The sequence below is a fragment of the Chrysochloris asiatica genome, unplaced genomic scaffold (assembly GCF_000296735.1).
Source record: "Chrysochloris asiatica unplaced genomic scaffold, ChrAsi1.0 scaffold00081, whole genome shotgun sequence".
Taxonomy (NCBI): Eukaryota; Metazoa; Chordata; class Mammalia; order Afrosoricida; family Chrysochloridae; genus Chrysochloris; species Chrysochloris asiatica.
Genome location: NW_006408599.1, coordinates 8785032 through 8809345, shown reverse-complemented (window position 1 = coordinate 8809345; position 24314 = coordinate 8785032). Strand labels below are relative to the sequence as shown.

Below are 24314 nucleotides of genomic sequence, written 5' to 3'. Positions count from 1 at the left end.
ACCTCTTAAAAGTGAATTGGTACCCAGCTCTGTCTGAAGGGCATCGGAAGCATAACTTGGTATGAGACTCCTCACACCTGAAGAGGATGCTGATTTGCACTCAGAATGAGCAGCCCCTCAAGGGAATCTCAAAACAAATTACAGAAAGGAAGCAGCGGGTGCCTGGCTACATTTTGCAAGCCGAGCAGTGGTGAGGTGAGAGGCTGTCTAGCAAAATACACACTGAGGCTGCAAACCTAAGGCTTTGTCTCTTTAATATGAATGTCCATGGATCCCTGGACAAACAAAGTAGCTAAGGGACTTAGCTTACTATGACTTACCTTAGAATACTATGTATTCTCGTGGGGAAATCACTGGGTTTGGACTCAGGCCTGGGTCTGCCTCTTAACTAGCAGTAAGACATCAAATAAGTGCTCAGCATCACTGTGCCTGTTTGCTTATCTATAAAATAAGGAGGATGGGCTAATCACTAAAGTCAAATCTAATTAATTTGTTAGCAAGCTGTTGTTGTTAAGTGCCGTGGAGTTGGTTCCGACCCATAGCGACCCTGTATAGGGTTTCTGAGGAGTAGCTGGTGAGTTTGAACCACTGACCTTGTAGTTCAAACGGCTTTGCAGTCTGGCACATTAACCCATAGCACCACACCAGAACTGTTGAATTTCCCTGCCAATGTTTTGGCACGATCTGCTATAATGTTAGTGTATTATGTTTGCTTGAGAGAAGAAGGAACCTGCACTTCAGAAGCACCTTCACTTTTATCACTTTTAACAGTTGCTACTCTACCTCTGGTAGCGTAGTGGTTATGAATCGACTGCTAACCCCTAGGTCGGCAGTTCGGAACTACCAGCTGTCCCATGGGAGAAAGATGAGGCTTTCTGCTCTGGTAAAGATTTACAGCCTCGGAAACCTTGTGCAGGGTCACTGTGAGTCGGAACCGACTCCACGGTACTTAACAACTCTACCTCTAGTATTGTCACTTAGAGTCACTTACCAGTCATTGTCACCCTGCTGAGTATATTCCTTCTCTAGTCAAAGGGAACCAGCAGTTGATGTTCCAAAGGTTATGGTGAGAATTGTTGTCAAGTGCCATCGAGTCAGTTATGACCCATAGAGGCCCTGTATAGGGTTTCCGAGGAGCAGCTGGTGAGCTTGAACCACCAACCTTGCAGTTCAAACTGACTTTGCAGTCCAGCACATTAGCCCACAGTGCCACACCAGGACTCCATTAAATGTGATGGTGGTGGTGGTTATGTGCCATGGAGTTGGTTCCGACTCAACAGGAACCCTGCACAGGGTTTCCTAGGCTGTAAGTCTTTATGGGAGCAGAGAGCCTCATCTCCTAGGGAACCACTAGTAGCTTCGAATTGCTGACCTTGAGGGTAGCAGCCTGACTCATAACCTCTGTGATACCAGAGCTCCTTATTCAATGTGAATAATAGATATAAATGTACCTAATCAGAAAATAAGAGTTGCCTGTGGGGGACAAAGGTGTCCTTCACCTCAGGGTGAGTGGATGCAGTCCTTCAAAGGATTTCACACTTGTATTAATGATGCAATAGCACACCCTGCCGGACTTCTTCATTTTGATGTGGCACTGTTGGATCAGCAGTGGACTGCGAACAACAAGGTCAGCAGTTCAAACCCGCCAGCTGCTCCTTGGAAACCCTATACAGAGTTGCTATGAGTTGAGACCTACTCGACATCACTTAACAACAACAGAAGAAAGAAGGATTGCTGGAGGGACAGAGGTAAAACTGAAATGTTCCTGTTAAGAAAGGCAGCACATAATGCCCAAAGGAGCACTGGACTGTGAACCACAAGGTCGACAGTTCAAACCCACAAGCTGCTCCTTGAAAACCCTATACAGGGTTGCTGCGAGTCAAAACCAACTTGACAGCACTTAACAATTATTAAAATTGTTAGGATGGCATCTTGACTAATTTCGAGAGGTGAAATGATGTCAAAGTATTAAAATACATACGCACACAAGGAGGGAGCTTCAAAAAGTGGAAAAATTCATATTTTCATTCCATTTTTCCATGAACTTTTTGCAATCTCCTTGTATATAGTGTTGTTATTAGGTTCCCTTGAGTCGGTTCTGACTTACATCAATCCTGTATAGCGTTTCCAAGGAGTTGTCCATGGGCTTGACCTGTCAACCTTGCAGTACAGTGCTTATCCTACAGTGCCACATCAGGATATATATACACACATGCATATATATTAAAAACAACATAGAAACAAGTGTTTAGCTATTTCTGTAGATACCTAGCTGAAAGGATTTTCCTCTAGATCAATATCCATTGTTGTTATGTGCTGTGGAGTCGATTCAGACTCATAGCGACTCTATACAGGGTTTCCGAGGCTGTAAATCTTTATGGGAGCAGAAAGCCTCATCTTTCTCCCGTGAAACAGCTGGTAGTTTCGAACTGCTGACCTTGCAGTACACAGCCTGATTTGTAACCACTATGCTACTAGAGCTCCTTAATAATTCATTGTTAGGAGCCATGAAATCAGTTACAACTCAGCGACCCTGTACACAACAGAACGAAACACTGCCTTCTGCTTTCTTTGGAATTGTTACTTCCACTCAGTCAGTCAGTCTAATTAAAGGTCTATCTATTTTTCCCTGTCGCCCAGGGAACAGTCTCTCCAGACAACATGTCTGCAGTGCAAGAGACAAAGTCTCACCATGCTCACTTGTAAGGAGCCTTCTGGCTGTACTTCTTCCAACATAGATTTGTTCTTTCATGGTACTTTCAGTATTCTTCACCAACATCATAAGTCAAATGCATTAGTTCATCTATGGCCTTCTCTATTCGTTGTCTAACTTGTCCATGCATATTTTGTTGTTCTTGTTAGGTGCCATTGAGTCGGTACCGGCTCATTGCAACCCTATGCACAACAGAACAAAACACTGCCTGGTACTGGGCCAACCTCACAATTGTTGCCACGCTTGAGCCCACTGATCCGGCCACTTTGCCACCTTGGGGGTCTTCTTCTTTACTCTGACTCTCCACCCTACCAAACATGATATCCTTCTCCAGCGACTGGTCCCTCCTGACAATATGTCTGAAGTATGAGAGAGAAAGTTTGGCCATTGTGGCCTCCAAGGAGCACTCTGGCTGCACTTCTCCCAACACAGATCTGTTTGTTCTTTTGGCAGCCCATGGTACTTTCAATATTCTCCTCCAACACGATAACTCAAAAGCATCAATTATTCTACGGTTTTCCTTATTCACTGTCCAGCTTTTGCATGCATATTAGGTTATTGAAAATACCATGGCTTGGGTCAGGCGTACCTTAGTCCTCAAGATGACATCTTTGCTCTTCAACACTTTAAAGAAGTCTTGTGCAGCAGATTTCCCTAATGCAATATGTTGTTTGATTTCTTGACTGCTGCTTCCATGAGTGTTGATAGCTGGTCCAAGAAGAACGAAGTCCTTGACAACTTCAATCTTTTCTCCATTGATAAGAATGTTGTTGACTGGTCCAGTGGTGAGGATTTTTGTTTTATTTACATTGAGATGCAATCCGCATGCATATGAGGCAATTGAAAATACCATGTCTTGAGTTCGGTGCATAATAATATCCATTAGCTCCAATAATTACAAAAATAAAAACAGGCCACACATCTATCTCACTGTTGGCTAGATATCATATTTTTTTTAAATTGTGAACTGAGTGGTAGTTTACATGGGAGAACATTGGCTTTAACCATTGTTTCATTGCAATAATTACAATCTCCATGTATCATCATTAACAATATTTTCTTCCATTCCCTCTCTTTTTGCTTTTTTTTCGGGGGGGGGGGCTGGTCTGTACACAAAAAAACACTCAGGAATATGTAATAATTTTAACAACCAAAGGGCACATTCTTCAAGCTTGCCTCCTGGCCACCAGCACTCAGTCTTTCTCTTTCCATGAGTCTAGAGTCCTCAGATACTTACTCCCTCTCTCCATGTTTTCGTCTCTGCCTCCATCTCTGGTGTCGCTGCTTCTCTGGATAGGGTCCCACATTCTGCTCCTGCTCTTCTCCCTTGATGGTTCTAGGGTCCTCTGTTTCTGGACTGTAAGATTAACTACTTCCCCATCTTTGTTACAAAACTTCCACCTTTACAATTGTGACAGTCGCAATTAGTCATGATAGCAATTATCCACTATTGAAAAAAGAATCTTATCCCCATTTATTTCCACCAGACCTGTCTAGACAAGATGAAAACTATTCAGTGGGGACTCTATCTTCCCCCACATACTCTTAAACAAAACTCCCTCATGAAAACTTGCAAGCCAGTCACTTCGTACCTTTATCGCCCCCTCATTTTAGGTAGCCAATGTCTAAGTTGCCCATCCCTATTTACCTTGTATACATAGGGGATAGGATTGATATTTGATGTGAAGACTCCTTCCTTCTTAGTTGGTGTTTTGAGCTAGTACATTCATAAGTATAGGTCAAGTTCATCAAACTGCAGCAAATTACACTCATTTCCTTTATCAAAAATAGTTTTTTAATCTTCATCTAGTCGAGTTCTAAGGAGCTCTGGCACCATAGTGGTTACAAGTCGGGCTGCTAACCTCAAGGTCAGCAGTTTGAAACTACCAGATGTTCCACGGGAGAAAGATCAGGTTTTCCATTCCCGTAAAGATTTACAGCCTTGGAAATCCTATGCAGGGTTTGGAAAGCTTATGAGTCAGAACCAACTCCACGGCACACCACCACCACCACCAGCCGAGGTCTGATTATCAAGCTATCAAGGCTAGGTCAAATGGGTGCTATCTGCAAGTTTGGGTGTTCTTGTGCATCTCCCCTCACTTCATATCAGCTTGATGTTTCACTCTCAGTTCTTACCCTCTGTGGCTATGTCCTTGTTCATGGGCTCAGCAGTCCCTAGGTCTCACAACACTTTGGACCAACCAGCCCTTCCTCTTTCTTTCATCTCCAGGTCAACAGGAGTCTATGGACTGTGGTTGAATTTAGCCCATTTATTCATTGCTGCCTTTCCCCCTCTTCCACTCACCAGTAGACTAATGTGGTTGCCAACAAGCTTACATGCCTGCTCATGTGTTCCATTTGAGTTTCGGTCTTGGAGTGGGGGTTGTCCTGAAGGGACCCAATGGCTTGCCTTGATGGCTTCCTGGTGAACAACTTAATTGTTCTTGTAGTAGTCAGTCATACTGCCATTTTTGTTTGGTTTTTTTCCTGCTGATCTTTCTTTGAAGATGCATCTTCTGTTGCTCTAGCTGTTCCAGTCTGGTCTACTTGTCCTTACCAGTGGAAATGTCCCACCTCAGAAGGTTCTGGATGGGGCCCAGGATTCCACCTAATGTCCTATACACTGCAAAGGCACTCTGCAAGAGGCCTGTTTCACTGGTGGAGATAATATTAACCAGGTGGCTAAAACTTGATCTTTGTAAGCAGGGAGGCCTGAGATCAGTCCTGGTTTCCCCATTTGGTGATTCTGTGACCTTTAAGTCATTTAATCCCTCTGAGCCTCAACTTCTCATTATAATGTAAAGGTACTAATTAATGTAACAAGGATGGATTTAAAACACTTAGTAGACTATCAGGCATCTCAGACACCTTTAGAAGTGATAAGTAGTAGTTTGAAATTACAACAAGTTAAGTGTATTTAAAATTTACCCTATTTTTGTGATAGAGGAATGATAGGAAACTAATAAGGAAAAAAATCTGTTTCCTCCAGAGGAAAACTATTTAGAAACTTATTAAAATCTTGAATGAAATCATGAAGAGTTTGTGTGAGTCTGCAACTCAATAGACAGGCCTTTGATATAGAGACACACCAGGGTTTGGTTTTGCTGATTTACTCAGTTTACCTGGCTATAACTATCATGACAGATTTCATGCTTTCATACAATATTAAGAGATGAGACTTCATGTGTTTATTCACTCATTAAACATATAAAAGACATCGATTTATTCGTATTGTTGTTTTTAAGTGCTGTCGAGTCAATTCCGACTCATAGCAATCCTGTATAGGGTTTCCAAGGAGTGGCTGGTGAGTTTGAAACTGCCAACCCTGAAGTTCAAACTGACCTTGTGAAGAAAATGAGCAATCCAGGAGCCTTGGTATTAGAGTGGTACAAGCGCTCAGTGTTAATGCCAAGGTTGAATGTTAGAACAGCAGCTACTCTGGGAGCTCGAGACAGCGGTCTGCTTCTATAAAGGTTGACAGCCTTGGCAACTCGGAGCAGTTCTGCCCTGTCCTATATTCCCTGACTTGGAATCAACTTGACAGCAACTTTTTTTTGTTGTTTAAATATGAATGCAAATGAGTAATGAATACACAGATGAATCCGTCATGAATTCTGTAGTCAGGGTGCTTATTCAAACTGTGAGAATAAGGCATGTAAACAATTGATATAATGAAGGAAAATAAATGGTGCAAGATAGAACTGGAATGCCATGTGTATGAGAAAAAACGATTTCTAAGTGAGAAGATCTGGGTACTGAAGGGAACCTTGGTGGCACCGTGGTTAAAGTGCTCGGCTGCCAACCCAAAGGTTGGTGGGTCCAACCCACCAGCTGCTCCAGGGGAGAAAGACATCAGTCTGTAAAGATTTACAGAGGAGGAAGCCCTCTGGAGCATTTCTACTCTCCCCTATGGAATCTGAGTCTGAACTGACTCACGACAATGGATTTGCTTATTTTTTTTAGTTTTGGGTAGTGAAGAATCTGGGAGGCAGAGAAAACAGCATGAATGAAGATATAACCTAAAGGCTAAGAGTTAGAAGTTCATTTTACTTGAGAGACATTTTTGTTGTGAAGTGCCATCGAGTCAGTTCCAACTCATGGTGACCCTGTCTAGTGTTTCTGAGGAGCAGCTGGCAAGTTTGAACTGCCGACCTTGCGGTTCAAACCGATCTTGCAGTCCAGTGTTTATCCTAAAGCACCACACCACACATTTGAGAAATGTAAAAGGCCTATTTGTCCATGACTCATTGAACCATCATTACTGATAAGAATGAGAGACATGGCTTAGGGCCAGAGAAAAGAACCGTGTTATTATTGCTTAAACATAGTTATTAGTGCCGTGAGTGAGTTCGGACTCATAGCGACCTTGGATAGGGATTCTGAGGAGTGAATGGTGAGCTTGAACCAATAACCTTGCAGTTGGCAGTCCAGTGCTTATCCTGTAACACTAAAACTTAAAAGCTGCTCCTCGGAAACCCTATACAGGGTTGCAATGAGTCAGAACAGACTCAACCAACAACTTTCTGTAAGTAATAATAACATGGTTCTTTTTCCTGCCCTAAGCCATACCACTCATTCTCAATAGTAATAATGACTCAGTGAGGCTATCATTCTTGTGTCGGTAACACAGTATGCATCCAAATCTTCTTTGCCAGGGGTGGCAATGAAATGGAAGGAGATGGTATGATCTGAAAATGGAACACCACACACCCCCCAAAAAATTCTAATATAGCTCTTTACTGAGAATCACTGATTGACAGTATCTCAGAAACATATTAACTACCTTTTGAAAGTCCTGAAGTAATAGCAAATTGCTCCCCGCAGAAGTCAGAGACAAATGAATCTTGAAGTCACTTTGATAGAGTGTGACTTCATATTTTGGTGTTTGATTAGATAGCTTTCAAATCACACCATTCTGCCTTCCTCTTCTGCCACACATCTAGGCAAGCAGAAAAGAATGTGTGTTTCCTCTTTGGATGCTGAGAGGCTTTTCAAACTGTCCCTAACCCTTCCTGGGTATGGGAGAGGGAACGTAATTCTCCTCTGCCCCCAGCCACCACAAAAGCCAAGCCAACCTCCTCTTCCTGCTCTCAAGCCACTTTAGAGCTGATTGGGAAGCCCCTCTCTGCTCTCCCAGAAAGCTTCAGTATGTAAGTAATATCCTCTTGGTGTAGTGAGGCACCATCCACCAAATTTTAGGTGTGTATGAAGAGAGTCCTTCACACTACTGAGGATGACAGCAAACTTTTAGAGTTATATCTTGAAAACAGCTTCATGGTAGGATATAACAAATGTAAATGTTGTTGGTGAAGTTTCATTTCTAAGCAACCCCATGAGTAAAACCACGTTTTTAAAATGACAACCAATATTTAACCTTAAAATCACTTTTTCCTAAATCGCTTATTCTCAAGGATCTGATATTTGTTTGTCAAATTTAATGATTCTGTAAAAGTGCTGCAAATAAAATTTAAAATCTCATGATTCAAGGAGTGGCTAGGGGTGTGCATATTACCCCACCTGATCTAAGACTCAGGGGCTGGAGAACGCAATTTGCACTAATTGGTACATTGGAAGAATGGCCGCACACATACCCTTGGTCTGCAGTTGTTAGCTAACTGAAGGCCAGTGATTAAACAAAACTCTGAACTGACTATGGCCACATTTGCCTTTTTTCCTCCTCAATGAAACTGGAATATTAACTGCAGCCTATTTCATATATGGGAGTACATAGGATAAACACTGGACTGCCAACCACAGGGTTGTTGGTTTAAGCCCATCAGCAGCTCCATGGGAGAAAGATGAGGATTTCTGCTCCTGCAAAGATTTACAGCCTCAGAAACCTTATACAAGGTTCCTTTGAGTAGGAACTGACATGACAGCACATAACAACAGCAACAATTCCATATATGTTGGCAATATTAATATCCCATAGCATTTCATATCAGTAAAAGTTAAGCTGGCTGAAACTGAGCAGCAAGGATAGTATCTGAATGAAATACAGCCTCTCTAAGTGAAATATATCGGGAGCCCTCGTGTGGCACTGCTGATAAATGCGCTGGACTGCAAGGTCAGTTTGAACCGCAAGGTCATCAGTTCAAGTTCACCAGCTACTCCTCAGGATCTCTTGTGGTTGTTAGGGACTGACTCATAGTGACCTTATGCACAACAGACTAATACTAATAAAGCATTCCTGGTGTGGTGCTGTAGAATAAACACTGGACTGCTAATCCCAAGGCCAGAGGTTCAAACCCACCAGCAACTCCTTGGAAATCCTACACAGGGTTGCTGTGAGTCGGAACCCACTCAATAGCACTTAACAACAACAATAAAGCATTCCATTTACAAAATGAATTTTGAAGGAATGAAGAACCAACTTGACGGCACTTAACAGCAACAAAAGGAAATATTAGAAACAATGCTGAGAATGGAAGAGGGAAAGTAACCTAGGGAAACAAATTGTAAAAGGAGAGTTTGTTTACTCTGGAAGATCTAGTCTTCTTCTGTGCCATCAAGCCGCCCCCAGGCCTGCATGTTTCCAGGTCTCACTTCCCCATTGATTGATCACTGTCTGGTGTATATGCAACTGCCCACTTTATACTGCCAATTGTGTATCTCATAGGAACTTTAGACTCAGGCTACTCAAAACCAAACTCAGCTCCTCCAGCCCTGTTCCTTCTGTCCTATGAAAGGAACACCAGCTTCGATCCTGGAACTTAAGTCAAAAACCTTAGGACCATCTCTAATCATCTACCTCACCATCACTCTTCAATCTATTCATGATTAATATGCTTCAACTTTAATGTTCTTCATATCCACATATTCTTCGTCTTCATAGCCACCAAGTTTTGAGCTGTTGTTTTTCTCCTGGAACACTGCTACAAATTCCAAACTCATCTTCCCGACTCTACTCTAGCATCCTTATACACTATGTCCCATCCCAATCCAAGCCCTATCACATGCCAGCCAGGGTCAAATGATAATAAAACGCAAACACGAATAATACAAATGCATAAAACTTTCAAATGACCTCCAATTGTTCCTAGTAAAGGTGCACATTCCTTACCATGGTCCACAAGTCCCAAAGTGATTAGGTTCCTGTCTGTCTGTAAATTTAACTCCCCCAGCTCCATCCTCTAATCCTGCCCTAGCACTCTACTCCATCCATATTTGCCCCCCTTGCATCAGGAGCTTTTTTGTCTGTACTTTTCTTGCTACCTGAAACACTTTACCTCTCCCTGTCCTTCTTTGTCAGGCTCAAATAATGAGCTCTATAATTCCTTTCTTGATGCACCACATAGTGTGAGTCAGGTATCCACACCATCCTGTGCTGACACTTCTAGCTCCTACACACTGCACTGCAGTTTCCTGGTTACTTATCTCTCTCTAGACCTGACTGAGCTCTCTGAAGCCAGGGCTACATCTAATTCACGGTGCCATCCACAGCATCTAGCATAGCACCTGAGACATATGTTGTTGTTGTGAAGTGCCATCGAGTCAGTTCCGACCCATAGTTACCTTGTATAGGATTTCTGAGCAGCAGCAGGTGAGCTTGAACTGCAGTTCAAACGGCTTTGCAGTCTGGTGCATTAACCCACAGCACCACACCAGGACTCCAGGACTCCATAGTACAAAGTAAAATTGCAGCTGAATAAAACCAGGGCAGAGGTCAGTCTAACTCATATGTTGATACATGAACACTTTGGGTCACATTTAGCACCAGATGGTTATTGTACTTTTTGCCCTTCCTACCAGCTGCCTCCCTGAATCGCTCTAGCTGCAATAGGAAATGTGATGGGGTTGAGAAGTAGATTTGCTCTTCTGTAGAAAATTGTCTCAACTATAAAATTGTCAAAAGTCAAGTTCCCTTCTGGATTAAACTCAAACTCTGTCTTGGTACAAAGTCACTCCTAGGAAAGGAGGCAAAGGGATACAAAGGTCTTGTGTTTATCTTCGAGGCCATTCCACATTCTTAGTGCAAGATTGGAGTCCTGGTATAGTGCTGTAGGATAAGCACTGGACTGCTAAACACAAAGTTGGAGGTTCAAATCCACCAGCCACTCCTTGGAAACCCTCTGCAGAGTCACTATGAGTTGGAACTGACTTGATGGCATTTAGCAACAATGATAGTGCAAGATAGTTAGAAGGATCCTAGCTAACCATCCCACTCCTCAGCCCCTGCATCCCTTTACTGGGACTATAACAGGGGTGGGTGTCATTGGGCCCAGTTTGGATAGAAGCAGTCTGATTGGTTGACAACAGTGTCAACTCTTGTTACTTCCTCTAAGAAGGACAATGGAGACTTTCTCCAGTGCTTCAGGCAATTATGCATATGTGTACGCCTGCACATGTACTTGCTCCCTGAAAAAGAAAATGGGAACTCTGTCAAATCAGTGATCTGCCATGAGTATGAAGGGGCTTTGAGTAATGTAAAGTTTTTGAATTTGCTCTAAATGTTCAGGATTAAGGAGACCAAAAAATGCTTGAACCTGCTTACTGAATTGATGATATAAGCTTACGTCAACTTTCCCATCTGCAGAAAAGAACTAACTGGTTTAGAATGAGCATGGAAAACACCCAACAGATGAGGCATATTTTCTACTCTTGCACCCATGACAAACAATACAATCCATTACTGGATTCTTTCCCACGAGTCAGATCCTGACTCAAGAACTCTTTTAGCATGCTATTCAAGGCAGTCCTGATTGCACCTGAGCATACCTGGCTCATAAATCAAAACTCAGGCCAGAAGAGATGATGGCTAAGGCCTCTACCATTTTTTACTTTTGAGAAATAAGTTGTGGAGCGGGGTTTTGGCAAGTAAAGAGAGTACTTCCACCCCTGCACCAAGTTGAGTGCCTAACTGCATCCGCACTCCTCTGTTCTTTTAACTCTGGATAAGAGAGACAGAACGAGAGAGCAAATGGTTCCCTTAGGTTTGATGCCAACATCTAAAGGCTGCTGTGGCAGAGTCGGAGGAGTATGGTCGTAGTGATGAAAGCAGCTGAGTTCAAATCCCCACTCTTCCAAGTTCCCTGGTGTGCACCCTGATAAGTCATCCCAGAATGAAATTCAGATCACCATGCCTACCTAATAGACTTGTTGTGAGGAGTAAATTGGACGAAATAATATACATGAAAGTATTTAGTGCACTGCTCTGAGCTCAGCACATGCAAAGGATGATTCTTCTCAGTGCACACCAATAGGAAAAAAGACTAGGGTGTTCTGTTCCAGATTGACTCAATCAAAAGCGGGGAACAAATGCTGGGTGTTTTTTTTTTTTTTTTTTTTCATCTGGTGGAAGCAGCAGTCTCGTGGGCCTTTTTGTGGTTAACGAACCGCATCTTGTATCATCTTTTCACACGGTTCTGAGGAGGAACAAGCTGGCGCTCTCCTCTGGCGTGCTGCCAGATAGAATGTTCAGCTCATATTTAATCTCTGTGATCTCCCTCTCTCTCACTGAGAAATACCACCACCTCAGAGCGGATGGAACCTACAAACAACTGCACAGAAGCCAATGAGAGGAAGGAACTCCCACAACCAGGCCAGGGAGCAGAAGCCAGCACTTGCCAGGCTGGGATCTTTGGCCCAGGGTACAGTTTAGGAGCGCGAGGCTCAGAAGTGACAGACTTGAGGGTCACACAACTAATAAATGCAGAAGCCAGGTTTAACACACTCTGTGGTCTTCATCACTTTTGTTGTCAGAGAATCCTTTGAGACATCAGGAAATCTCTGGAACCTTCATTCCCAAAGCACAAATGCAGACAATGAACATTTTGTCCAAACTACTATAGCATTCACTCATTCATTTCAATAAATATTATTAAATGCTATTTATATGGTGAAACTTCCACCTCTCATACTTCAGACATGTTATCAGGAGGGAACAGTTCCTGGAGAAGGATATCATGCCTGGTGAACTGGAGGGTCAGTGAAAAAGAGGAAGACCCCCTAATGAGATGGACTGACACAGAGGCAGCAGCAGTGGGCATTAAGAGTAACAATTGTGAAGATGGCCCAGGACCGTGCAGTGCTCCGTTCTGTTGTACATCAGGTCACTATGAGTTGGAACTGACTCCATAGCACCTAGTAACAGCAACAACACATGCCAGGCGGTAGCTAGTCATGATACCACAACGGTTAGCCGAGCAGACGTGTTCCCTGCCTTCATGGTGCTTATTATCTACTAAGGGAAAAAACAAAACAAACAAAAGCATAGCCCTTTGCTGTCAGTTGATACCGACCCAGAACATCCCTGGAGGACAGAATCACATTGTCCCTTAGGGTTTCCAAGTCTGTAAATCTTTACAGAAGCAGACTACCACATCTTTTTCCCATGGAGCAGCTGGTGTGTTCACACTGCCAACTTTTCTGCTAGCAGATAAGCACTTTAATCACTGTGCCACCAGTAAGGGAGAGTCAGACATACATCAAATAAACACAGTAATGACTGTGGCTTTACACCCTGAGTTTAATATTGTGTGGCAAAGGGACATCATTCTATGAGAGAATGTGACCTCACCTGAGGCTTCTTGAAAGGTTTTATGAGGATATGACTTTTGAGCTAGAGCTGAAGTGATTCAGACCTAAGAAACAGAAGTTCAACTTGCTTGACTGCAGCTTGTTCTAGAAGGTCAGTATTGCTGAAAAGCAGAGAGCATGAGTGGAAATGGGGCTAAGAGGGAAATGGACTGAAGAGGTGGCTGGGGATAGATCAGCTCAGATACCCTAAGGTGAAAGGAGTTTAGAAATTGCCCTCAATGTAATGACAAAGCACCCAGAGACTTTCAGCTGAAGGTCGGAGTGATGGCACCTTTGTGTGGTTTGGATGGGAAGGGAGCCAGGATGGATGCAGGGAAACCAGACAGAACCTCAATGGAGAGTCCAGATAAGTGGTGATGATGGCTTGAGTGAGTGCAGCCACAGTGAGATGGACAGAAATGAGCAAACTCAAGAGCTCTCTGGGAATTAAAACAGGTAGGGCATGGGATTATCTGGAAATGGAAGAGGGAGTTGTTAAGAATAACCCTGCTCCCTGCTTTGTCTCTAGACAGAAAATGACGTTTATCACTGAGATACAAAAGGACCAAGGGTAGTGGTAGAATTCTCGCCTTCCATGTGAGAGACTCGGTTCGATTTCCAGCCACTGTTCAGACACCACTTTTCTATCAATGGAGGGTTGTGTGGTGGTATGATGCTTAGTAGAGCTTCCACATTGGTGGTCTCTTTTCAACCAGCAGCCAATGAAAACCCTCAGGATCATAACAATCTGATCCTGTTGTGCATAGAGTCACCATGAATTGGGGGCTGAGGGTGAGGAGTGAGGTTTGGGCAGGCAAGGGAGATAATCTGATAGCAAACAGCAGAAGAAAACTTGGAGCTTAAGGCAGAAAATAAAAGCCACTGATGATGGCAAAACAGAGTGTATACTAGATTCCCTGTGGAGACAGTCCAGGATGAGTGGCTCTAGGATCTCAGACCAAGTGAATGAGCCTGCAAAGAATGGATAATCAAGGTGATGGGAAATCAACAAGTGCTGGCTTATGGAAACAAACACAGAAAGTTCCTCAAGAAGGAAACGGTCAACTCTACAAAATGTTTCTGAAAGATCAAACAAGATGGGAACTGAAAAACGTCCCCAGGTCAGTAAGCTACTAGTTATGCAGGTCCCAGCTCCTGAGGCAGCCCCCTTTATCTGCTAGTTGTCTTTGAAGCAAGTTCCCTCAGAAGACTGAAAGCTCTGGAGAATTCTCCAGCTCACATCAGCCCCCTTGGTCACACCTGTTCTCACATGAGGAGGTGACATTTGACATATCTTTCCCTTCTCCTCTTCCCCCCTCAGCCCTATGGCTACCTTTCAAAGAACCAATATGCCTTTTAAAAGTAGTCTAGGAATGTTTCAGCTGACATTCAAAAGTACATTTCAATTCAAATGGAAATGCAGAAATTCATTCTCTTGGCTAGTCTTGGGAAATTATAATAATAGTGATTAAACACCTTTTAAAGTGGTGATAGGCAATTGATCTGTGGGGCTATCTCTAGGCCATGGGTTCTCTTCATCTGAACTCAAAGAGTAGAGAGTCAGCTTCCCATGGGTCGCTAAGTCTTGAAACTTGGAAACGGTGAACTAATTGCATATAGTCTCTCGCCTAGACTTTCTCCATTTCTCTTAGTGGATTTCATTAACCTTTTTTCTAGCTTGCCTTGCTTTTATGTCTCCTCCTCCCTCAGTCTCTCTCTCTCTCTCACACACACAAACAGGCACACACACAACTATGTCTGGAAAGAAACTCTCTTTCACATACACACACCTTTCTTCTTACAGAGTCATTTTCTCCATGAAAAAGAAAGCCACTGAAAATTCAGGAAACCTATCAGACTGGCAAATTTTGCTACATCCATCCCTAACCTGCCAAGAGATGCATGGTCTCAGGGGCTACATCCATCCCTAACCTGCCAAGTTGCATGGTCTCAGGGGCTACTGAACTCACGAGGCCTCTCCCTACCCCAGATCATCCACCCCTGCTATGTATGGGTCCTGGGTCAGCAGCCATTAAGTGCTATACTTAATGTGTGTATACATATGTGTATATATATGTGTGCATACACACACAACACATAGGAACACAGTACCTCAAGTGGAAGTGACAGCCATGAAGAGTTGTTGTTAAGTGTCATTAAGTTGGTTCCGACTCATAGGATTACTGAGGAGCAGCTGGTTGGCTTGAACTGCTGACCTTGTGGTTCACAGTCGAGTGCTGATCCTACTGTGCTACACTGGGAGTCCAGCCATGAAAAGAGGGGTGCCTAATTAGGTACCCAGCTCCCGGGGTCCATCATTCAGTGTGCCTGTTCTTATTCAATTCACACAGTGACCCTGTGTTGTGCATATTCAGAAACTGAGCTCAGAGAGTGAAATAGTCTGAGATTACACAGCTGGTCAGTGGCAGAGCTAGGATTGGAACCAAGTCCAACTGACTGCAAAGCTTGTGCTTTATTTGTATATGAAGAAAACTTTATCTAAGGTAGCCACAGGAAGTACAACTTGATACTGAGAGCCTTAATCATGGTACAAGGCTGTGTATCAAGGTCAAAACTAGGAAGAAAGTGTGAATATTAAGTCAAGAGGGTGACGTAGAGCTTCTCAGAACACAGGAGTATCAAGAGCTCAGCAGTGTGTAGTGTAAGAATTAAACTGGGGCAAGAGACTCAAAACTTCATATGGTGCCAGGGGGATGGCCTGGTGGTAGAGGTGAGGAGTTAAAGGAATGGATCTGGCTGAATAGCTTCCATGCTAACTTTGTAGAGTACCTGGAGCTACTCAGATGACTTCTGGAACACTAGCTGGCTCTTATTGTTCTACCTAATGTTCCAGTCCCCTCTCAACTGGTGGTAAATAAAACTCTATCTCCCTGCTTAGATCTTTCCAGTCCTTATCATTCCCAGTGTGCCTCTGGATCGGTGTCTGCATCTGGGTCTGTTATTCTGGGGTGTTTCTTTGCTTTGTTTTCCCCTATTGCATAGGCTACAAACCACCACGCCTCCTTTCTGTATCTAGGGTAGGTATTGCTGGTTGATGACAGCTCTCTTTTCAAGATGTCCCTATGACTTCCTGGAATTTTCCATACAGTGCTCTAGGCAGTCAGTTACTCCCAGTTGATAGGAATGGTGCCTGAGATGAAAGCCATGAGCCCTGAATGACAGCGTTGCCAAAGTTCACTACCGTGTGTCAGTCCCCTCCCTCTTCCCAGCTGCTTAACCAATGAATGGGGGGGGGGGGGGGGGGGGAAACAGGACGGACGTCTGTGACAAAAATGAGGACTGTGGAAAGGCTAAGACAGGCTGGTAATCAACATCGTCGGAGCAGAGACGATGTCTTAGTCACTGCCTTACTCCGTCACCTGGTACAGGGTCTGACCAATTGACTCACTCAGGAAATGTTCAGTTACCAATGAATTAATGAATGATAAATGTGACAGTCTCCCTGTGGAATGCACACTTAGAAGCATTTAGGGAATGATAGTAAACTAAACGTCCCATGGGAAATATTTCCATCTCCCTTGGCTGCTCCAGATTGTGACAACAGCCTGACCCCCGATGTTAGAAAACTGAGGAAGTTGGAACATTTGGCTTTAATATCTGGGGACATGGGATCTCAGGAAAGGAATCCCTGGATTCAAACACCATCTCCTTCACAAAAATAAGCTCTGCAGCCCTGACAAACCCCTTTCCTTATCTGGGCCCACTTCCTTCTGTAAAATGAGAGGTGAGAAGCCTCACCTTCTTAGGCAAGGAATCCAAGGAAGGCCATCTGTAAATCTGTACGAGGCTGCCCAGCGCCCATGTTTGCCAGGCATACCTTATTTGATCTTTTCCCTGACTCCCAATCTTGGTCCTTCCTATCCAGGGAGAAATGTGTCCACTGTCTGGGACTAAATACAGAATTCAGACAATGTTGGAGTTCCCACCCTCTCCAGGCTGGAAATACATCGGCAGGACTGGCCCAGTCCTGTGACATATGTGGTTCTGAGGGAGCAATGAGGGCTGAGGTCACGTATCAGCAAGGGCTGGGAGCAGGGCTAGAATCTTCAACACAGGTCCACATTTCTGGTTGTGTTTTAAGCTACTATTTATCATGTAGGAGTCCTGGTGTGGTGCTGTGGGTTAATGTGCTAGACTGCAAAGTTGGTTTGAACCACAAGGTTGGCAGTTCAAGCTCACCAGGCACTCCTCAGAAACCCTATACAGGGTTACTATGTGTCAGAACCAACTTGACGGCACTTTAGTAACAACAATAATTTATCATGTAAGGAACCTTGGCAGTGTAGTGGGTTATAAACTGGGCTGCTAATAAAAGCTCATCAGTTTGAACTGACCAGCCACTCTGCAGGCCAAAGATGAGGCTTTCTGCTCCTGCAAAGATCTACAGCCTTGGAAACCCTACACAGGGTAATTATGAGTCGGAACCAACTTCACGCACGCAACTGCCACCAGCACCACCATTTCTCATGCACCTGCTCTATGCTCCCCATGTTACCTGCATTATCTCCACTCATCTTAACAAAAGCCATGCAAGAGAATTACGGCCCCTTATTTAACACAGAAAAGAAACCTGGGACTTAGAAGTGACTCTGTCCAGGGTTATGTGTCTCATAGGTAAGAAGAGGTATCAGGGCTTGAAGTCCTACCTGTCACATTCCAGGACTTTATTCTTCCTCTTCTTTCTACAAGCTCTGCCCCAGAGTTAATACTTTCATCATGACCTGGTTCCTAGTAGGAACTGTGTGTCAGGAGTCGATGACACACAATTTGTGTCTTGAGAGAAGAGGGATTCCAACTAGCTCAGAGTCCAAAGAGTGCTTTCAACATTGTAGGGAAAGATTCCCGGCTTTTCATCAGCTTTCTTCCTCATATCACTCCCAAATTGAAATAAATATATGAAACTAGAAATTGATGCCAGGTCTAGGTGTCACTGCAGGTGGGTGGACACAGGCTGAAGAAACACATAAAACATTTACGTTGGCCTCAATCCATCTGGAAGTTCACTGCCTTCTAGTCTTGGCAGTGAGAAAGACCAGTGGAAGGGGAAATAGACCTCTTGCTTTGGAAGCCTAGAGAGGGAAATTTACCATTCCATGTTGACCTAGCAAGTTAGTGGCAAAAGCAGAGCTTGAGCAGAGGGGTTCCAGCTACGGTTTCAGCATTCTTTCCACACTCCCTCTGGTTCCTTATCATTGAAAATGGGTTACACAGGTCAGGCATTCACTGTATAAGGAATGGGATCATCCTGGAGTGAAATAGTTAAAGGCCAGTAAGCAGCCAAGGACAGATATGGGGATGGGATTTGGCACCACAATGGTGTCCCAGACCCCAACTGCAGGATGAGGTAAACTAGTCCAGTGATGGCTACAGTGATGGCAGGGGCCTTATAAACATCTCCTAATTGTATTACTTCAAAGCCCTGAAGCTTATTGCCCTGCTTAATGATGTGTCACATTATTTATAGGGTAGTGCAATGAGACTTCTTCTATTGATTTAATGCACTTCCTTAAGCTCGTCATTGTCACAGCCATAAAACGGAGCTATTTCCAGACAACTCAATTATGTCCCCTGTGCCTGTAAAACCACCCTAGGCCCCATCGAGCTGCACACAAGTGGCGGAATGGGGTGAGAACGAGACCACAGGAACACACAGGAGGGCTCTGGAGAGGACAAAGGCTGATAGGCTGGGGGCTTAATCTAGTCAGAATGTGTGGTTGCACAGAAAGCCCTAGACAGGGTGTCTGACGCAACCCCATGTTGTCTTGACTCTTGGACATTGAGCTAATCTCCTTCTCTTTGGGCCTCAGTTTTTCCAACTGTGAAATGGAGCACTGAGCTCAAGGAGACCCTCAAGGTCACTCCTGGCACCCACGTTCTGTGGTTTTATGATGAAAGTTGATTTTGTTCTTAGGGATAGACAAAGGCTGGTGAGAAATCGAGGATATGAGGCAAATATATTTTAAATTCTTACCCTTTCCTTCACCGTAGGGCCTTTTAAAATGAATTGATATAATAGAAATAATGGTAATAGGAAGCACCTCGGTCTAATTTGAAAGAGGAAACAGACATGAATTTTGAATATGACCGTTCTTTGGTTCCAACCCTGGCCCTGCCATGGGCGCTTGACTTGGCACCTATGAGACTCATTCTCTCATATATGAAATAGGGGTATAAATACATTGTTGCTGTTGTTAAGTGCCAATGAATTGGTTGTGATGCATAACGAGAAGCAGTTGGTGGATTTGAACTGCTGACCTTATGGTTCACAGTCCAGTGCTGATCCTACAGTACCACACCATGAGTCCAGGGGTATAAATATTCGGACCTATTAAAAATACATATTTACATAGCACAATATTTCTACCATCCACAAAATGCTGTTGTAGCCTTTTGCTCCAGCCAGAGCAGCTCGGATTCCAACCGAGTTCTGTCCCCACTCAAAATCCTGTACTCTTACTAATCCACCAGATAAACCAGGGATTTACTGAGGAATCCTGGTACCACCATTCGCCCAGGCTCAGCAGATCCACTCAGTCTGCATGTGTCTTTCATATGGGAGGTATACAAAAACAGCTACTTGAATGCTGATTCCACAGGAAGGAAAACTGGGAGAGAGGACATGACTTGACCAAGGTGAGTGGCAGAGACTAGTTTGCTGCCTCAGGTCTGAGAGGTTCCAATTCAGATAATAGGTGAGAATTGGAGGGAAATAAGATCTGGTGAGCCTCCTGAGGCTTGCCTTCAGGAAAGACCTGGAACTGTCCCTCAGACAGGTTGTGATCTCTTCCAGAGGAACCAGGGTCCTTCTTGGGTTCTCCCAAGAAGCCTGGAGAGAAAAAGGTGTCAAAGAAACACCATCCCTCAATCTCAGACCCCAACAGTTGTTTCCAGGAGAATGATAAGAAATAAAATGTCTCTTGTAAAAGGGCAGAGTCTTGGAGTCCAGTGCACCAACTCTGAAAATGCCTGTCCTGAGAAGTCTGTATGTATGACCATCTCATTCTGCCTATGGTGAGACAGAATCCCAGAGAGGAGAAAAGACTTGCCTAAGGTCTCACAGCAGGGGCATGGCAAAGCCAAGATTTAGATCTGAGAGAGATGGGTTATCGCCGCAGCTTCCTTACCTCCATATTCCACTGGGCCACCACTTCTAACAAGCTCTCCAGGCTTACCTTTCTGATATTGGAGCCACAGCTGTTGCTGGACCTTCTTGCTGGGGAAATGGATGATGCAGGTGAGCTCGGAGCCATAGAGGGCCTCCGCGATGTAGTGGGAGCCGTAGTGCTGGATGAAGGACAGCAGCTCTTCCCGACTGCTCTCCTTGGTCAGGATCTTGAGGATATTGGTGAACTCTGGGCAGGGAAGAGCATGTGGAGGCATCAGACTGGGCAGGCTGGAGGCCAGCAAGGAGATACTTTGTAGCTTGGATTTGGTGCCTTACCCACCACCATAGAGCTTGCCTAGTGCTGCACCATCGTTCCCGCATTTACATTACAGAATTGCTCTCTCTGATGGACACACAATTGGCTGAAGAGGAAAGCCTAAAACTTGGTGACCTAGATCACGGGGTCTTGAAAATTACAACCAAGAAGCCAAAATTCATATCTACTGAGCAACTCATGTACAGCAGACATTCTGTTAGATGGTGCATTCACTTTATCCAGTTTGACCTTAGCCACAACAGTGTGGTGCTGTGGGTTAACTGTAAGGTCAGTTTGAACTGCAAGATTGGTGGTTCAAGCCTACCAGCTGCTCCTTGGAAACTCTTTGCAGTGTCGCTATGGGTCGGAACCAACTTGACAGCACTTAACAACAACAACAATACTATAACCCTGAAACCAACCCAACTTCAGAGAATGTTATTCACTTGTCCAATGGTCCTCCAGCCAAAGCAGCTCGGATTCCAACTGAGTTCTGTCCCCACTCAAAAGCCCATGCTCTTTCTAACCCACTGGATAAACCAGGGAATTACTGTGGAATCCTGGTACCACCATTTGCCCAGGCTCAGCAGATCCACTCAGTCTGCAGATTTGATCCCTGGCTTAGCTTCTTTAACACCATTTCCCTTTCAGCCTCTGCTGTTGCCTTCCTAGAAGTGGTATGTTCTATCTCCCTAGATTGCCATGAGAGCCTTCTTGCTGCTTTATTTCCCTCTGATCCTAGTCCAAAGAAATCCCTAAATCCTCAGCACCCAACATGGGACCTGAACACCAATCACTCAGTAATGGGGATTCCATTCCCTCTTCTTCTTCAAACACTCATGACAAAGTTACTCTTCTGGGAGCATTTAAATGTTTCTGGGTACCCTCTGGGCCCAAAGACCTTATATGGGTATTCAAGGCCCTTAAGTTATCACCTGTGAGCCAGCCACACCAGGCTTTAATTCTAACTAAATCAGTGTTCTTATTTCTCCTGAGTGTGACCTGCGATTCCCACCATTTCTTCACTTAACCTCCTCCATACCTTGAACAGACACACACCACTCTTTGCCCGAATTGCATCCCACGTCATCTCTGACTCACACCAATACTTCAAGGATCCAGCAAGCATCCCTGCTCCAGGCAGCCTGACCAGGAGCACTGTGATGGAATGAATTGTGTCTCACAAAAATATGTGTTAACGTGGTTATGCCATGATTCTCAAGCTTATGTATTTATCCTCCGTTTGTCATCTGATGAATTATCCTGTGTTATGAATCCTCACTAGGATACTAGTGAGGCCCAAGGAGAGACAGTTATGGTAATGAGGCAAAATGCAATCTACAGAAGTAGGTGGTATTTTGAGTCAATCTATTTTGAGACATTGTTGTTGTTGTCATGTGCCATGGAGTTGGTTCTGACTCATAGCGACCCTGTACAGGGTTTCCGAGGCTATAAATCTTTATGGGAGCAGAAAGCCTTATCTTTCTCCCGTGGAACAGCTGGTAGTTTTGAACTGCTGACCTTGTAGCTCGCAGCCCAATTCGTAACCACTACGCTACCAGAGCTCCTTATTTTGAGACATAAAAAAAATTAAAAAGAAAAAGAAATCAGAGGCACCTGACTACCTCCAAAAAAGAAGATGCTTGATCCAGTGGCCTTTGGACCTGGGGTCCCTGTGCTGAGAAACTTCTAGACCCAAGAGAAGATCTATGCGAAGAGGCATGGAGAGAGAGCTCCACAGATGTTAAGAAGAGACATGAACCTGTCCTCTACCTCACCTAGAGCTATTGTCCTGAATGCAGACTTCTAGCTTCCCATACTGAGAGAGAATAAAAGTGTTTGCTACAGCCATACACCCGTAGTCTTTCTGTTACAGCAGCACTGGATTACTGAGACAAACACCTACCCTCTGCACCTTCAACCTGCATCCCCCTTGAAGGCAGAAACCGTGTCTCATTTGTTTATGGATCTGCACATGCTCTCCCTACCCCCCACTGCCTCTCCAGCCCAGTATGTGGCATAGTCCCTGGGCCATGGCAAGCCCACTAAACCGTGATGATTACAAGAACAACCGAGTTTGTACCATGTCAAAATAACATGTAAAAGAGCAAACTCCTCTCCAACATTACAAATGAGCTCCAATTTGCCAGCATTTGATTCACAAAGGGGTTTTCAGCAGCATAATTATTGATTAATTAAAGCAGATACACCTTTGTAGTTCTAAGAGGAACATCAATGTGAGGAGGTGGTAGGCAAAACAGAAACAAGACTCAAAGAATGGGCGCTTGATGAGAACAACCCCTCTCCATCACCCTGTTAACTCATGCAACGGGGTAATTAGTACAGCAGTATTAACAATGAGATGGTTTCTGTTAAGTAATAAATAACAGTACCATGGAGATGCCCCGTGGCAAACAAAACTGCAGTCAAATCCAAGCTCGGTTTGCAACCCGCTCTGCCACTTACTACTGTGTAACCTTTGATGAGTCACTTAACTCTCTGCCCCTTAGTTTCCTTAGCTGAAGACAAATGGGGAGAAACAATGTCTTCCTCACAGGGGTCTGGCACACGATCTATATAAAACATTATCAAGAATGTGGCAGATGTCAGCAATAGTTACTACTCGAACTTCCCACAGAGTGAAGACTTCCATTTTCCAGGCTAGAAGAGCTCTGTTTTGCTGATTGTACAAAGCGAGATTGAAAAAGACAAGGATGTGTCGATAATTAGGGGATACTCAGACAATAAACCTGTGGGGGTGTTAGAAGTGAAAGCTAGGGCAGAAAACCCTCAGCCGGGCCTCGCCACTCCAAAGTCATTCATTCTTTATTTTTCAGTTTTCTTTTCTTTTCTTTTTTTTTTTTTTAAGTCCTTCATCAAACATGAGCACCAACACTATGCTGATCCTCTGTGGATTTCTGGGGATACAAAATACAGGAGTAAATAAGAACCATACCTTCCCCACAGCTCTCAGGTCAGCAGGGCAGACAGGCAAGAGTCAGATCTAAACCTAGCACTTGTCTTATAAAATCATTCCCGAGTCTTTGCCACCATTGTCCCAAGATGGCTGGCTGACCCTGCTGCGGTGCTTCTACATAACTGTTTGGTTTTTGGATGGTAGAAAGGACCCGTCCCTCGATCCCCCAGCATCCTCTGTGCCAGCACAGGGCCTGGCAGACCTGAGGTCCTTGGGAACATGTGCTGAATGACACCAACTTTCCTGGCTGGCTGCCCACATAGTGGTCCTCACCTGCTGAGAGGGTGATGGTGCTGAGCTTCACACGGTAGAGGTTGCTCCGGACCCGCCACTGCTGCACCATAGGGTAACCCATGGCCTCGTCATACCTGATGTCTCCTGGGGGAAGTGGGGAGAATAACATGGTCACATGATCTTAACACTGAGCAGACTCTCACCACAACCTGACCCCCCAGCTCTGGGCTCAGTAATGGTCACCCTGTTTAAGCCAGTGGGCACAGGCTCTCACTGAAGCGGACCGTTTTATCTAAGCTCTAGTCCTGGGCCTCTGAAATCATCCCCAGTCCTGTTTCTGGTCTGTGCCCAGCATTTTGCTAGGGCCTTTCATCCTGCAAATGAGAACAAGCCCTGGTCAGATTTATGTTCCATTGACACTTTCCCAAGT

The 24314-nt window shown here is 44.4% G+C and overlaps 1 protein-coding gene across 3 annotated transcripts in view; it reads right to left on the bottom strand.

Annotated features, from left to right (window-relative positions):
• ASTN2 (astrotactin 2) overlaps positions 1-24314 on the bottom strand; it is a 1331668-nt gene that overhangs the window by 340706 nt on the left and 966648 nt on the right. For all 3 annotated transcript variants that reach the window (XM_006865679.1, XM_006865678.1, XM_006865680.1), the window contains 2 exons: positions 23924-24028; positions 20425-20604 (listed from right to left, as the gene is read on the bottom strand). In XM_006865679.1, coding sequence (XP_006865741.1) covers positions 20425-20604; positions 23924-24028 — 285 coding nt within the window. The remainder of the gene's footprint in view (positions 1-20424; positions 20605-23923; positions 24029-24314) is intronic.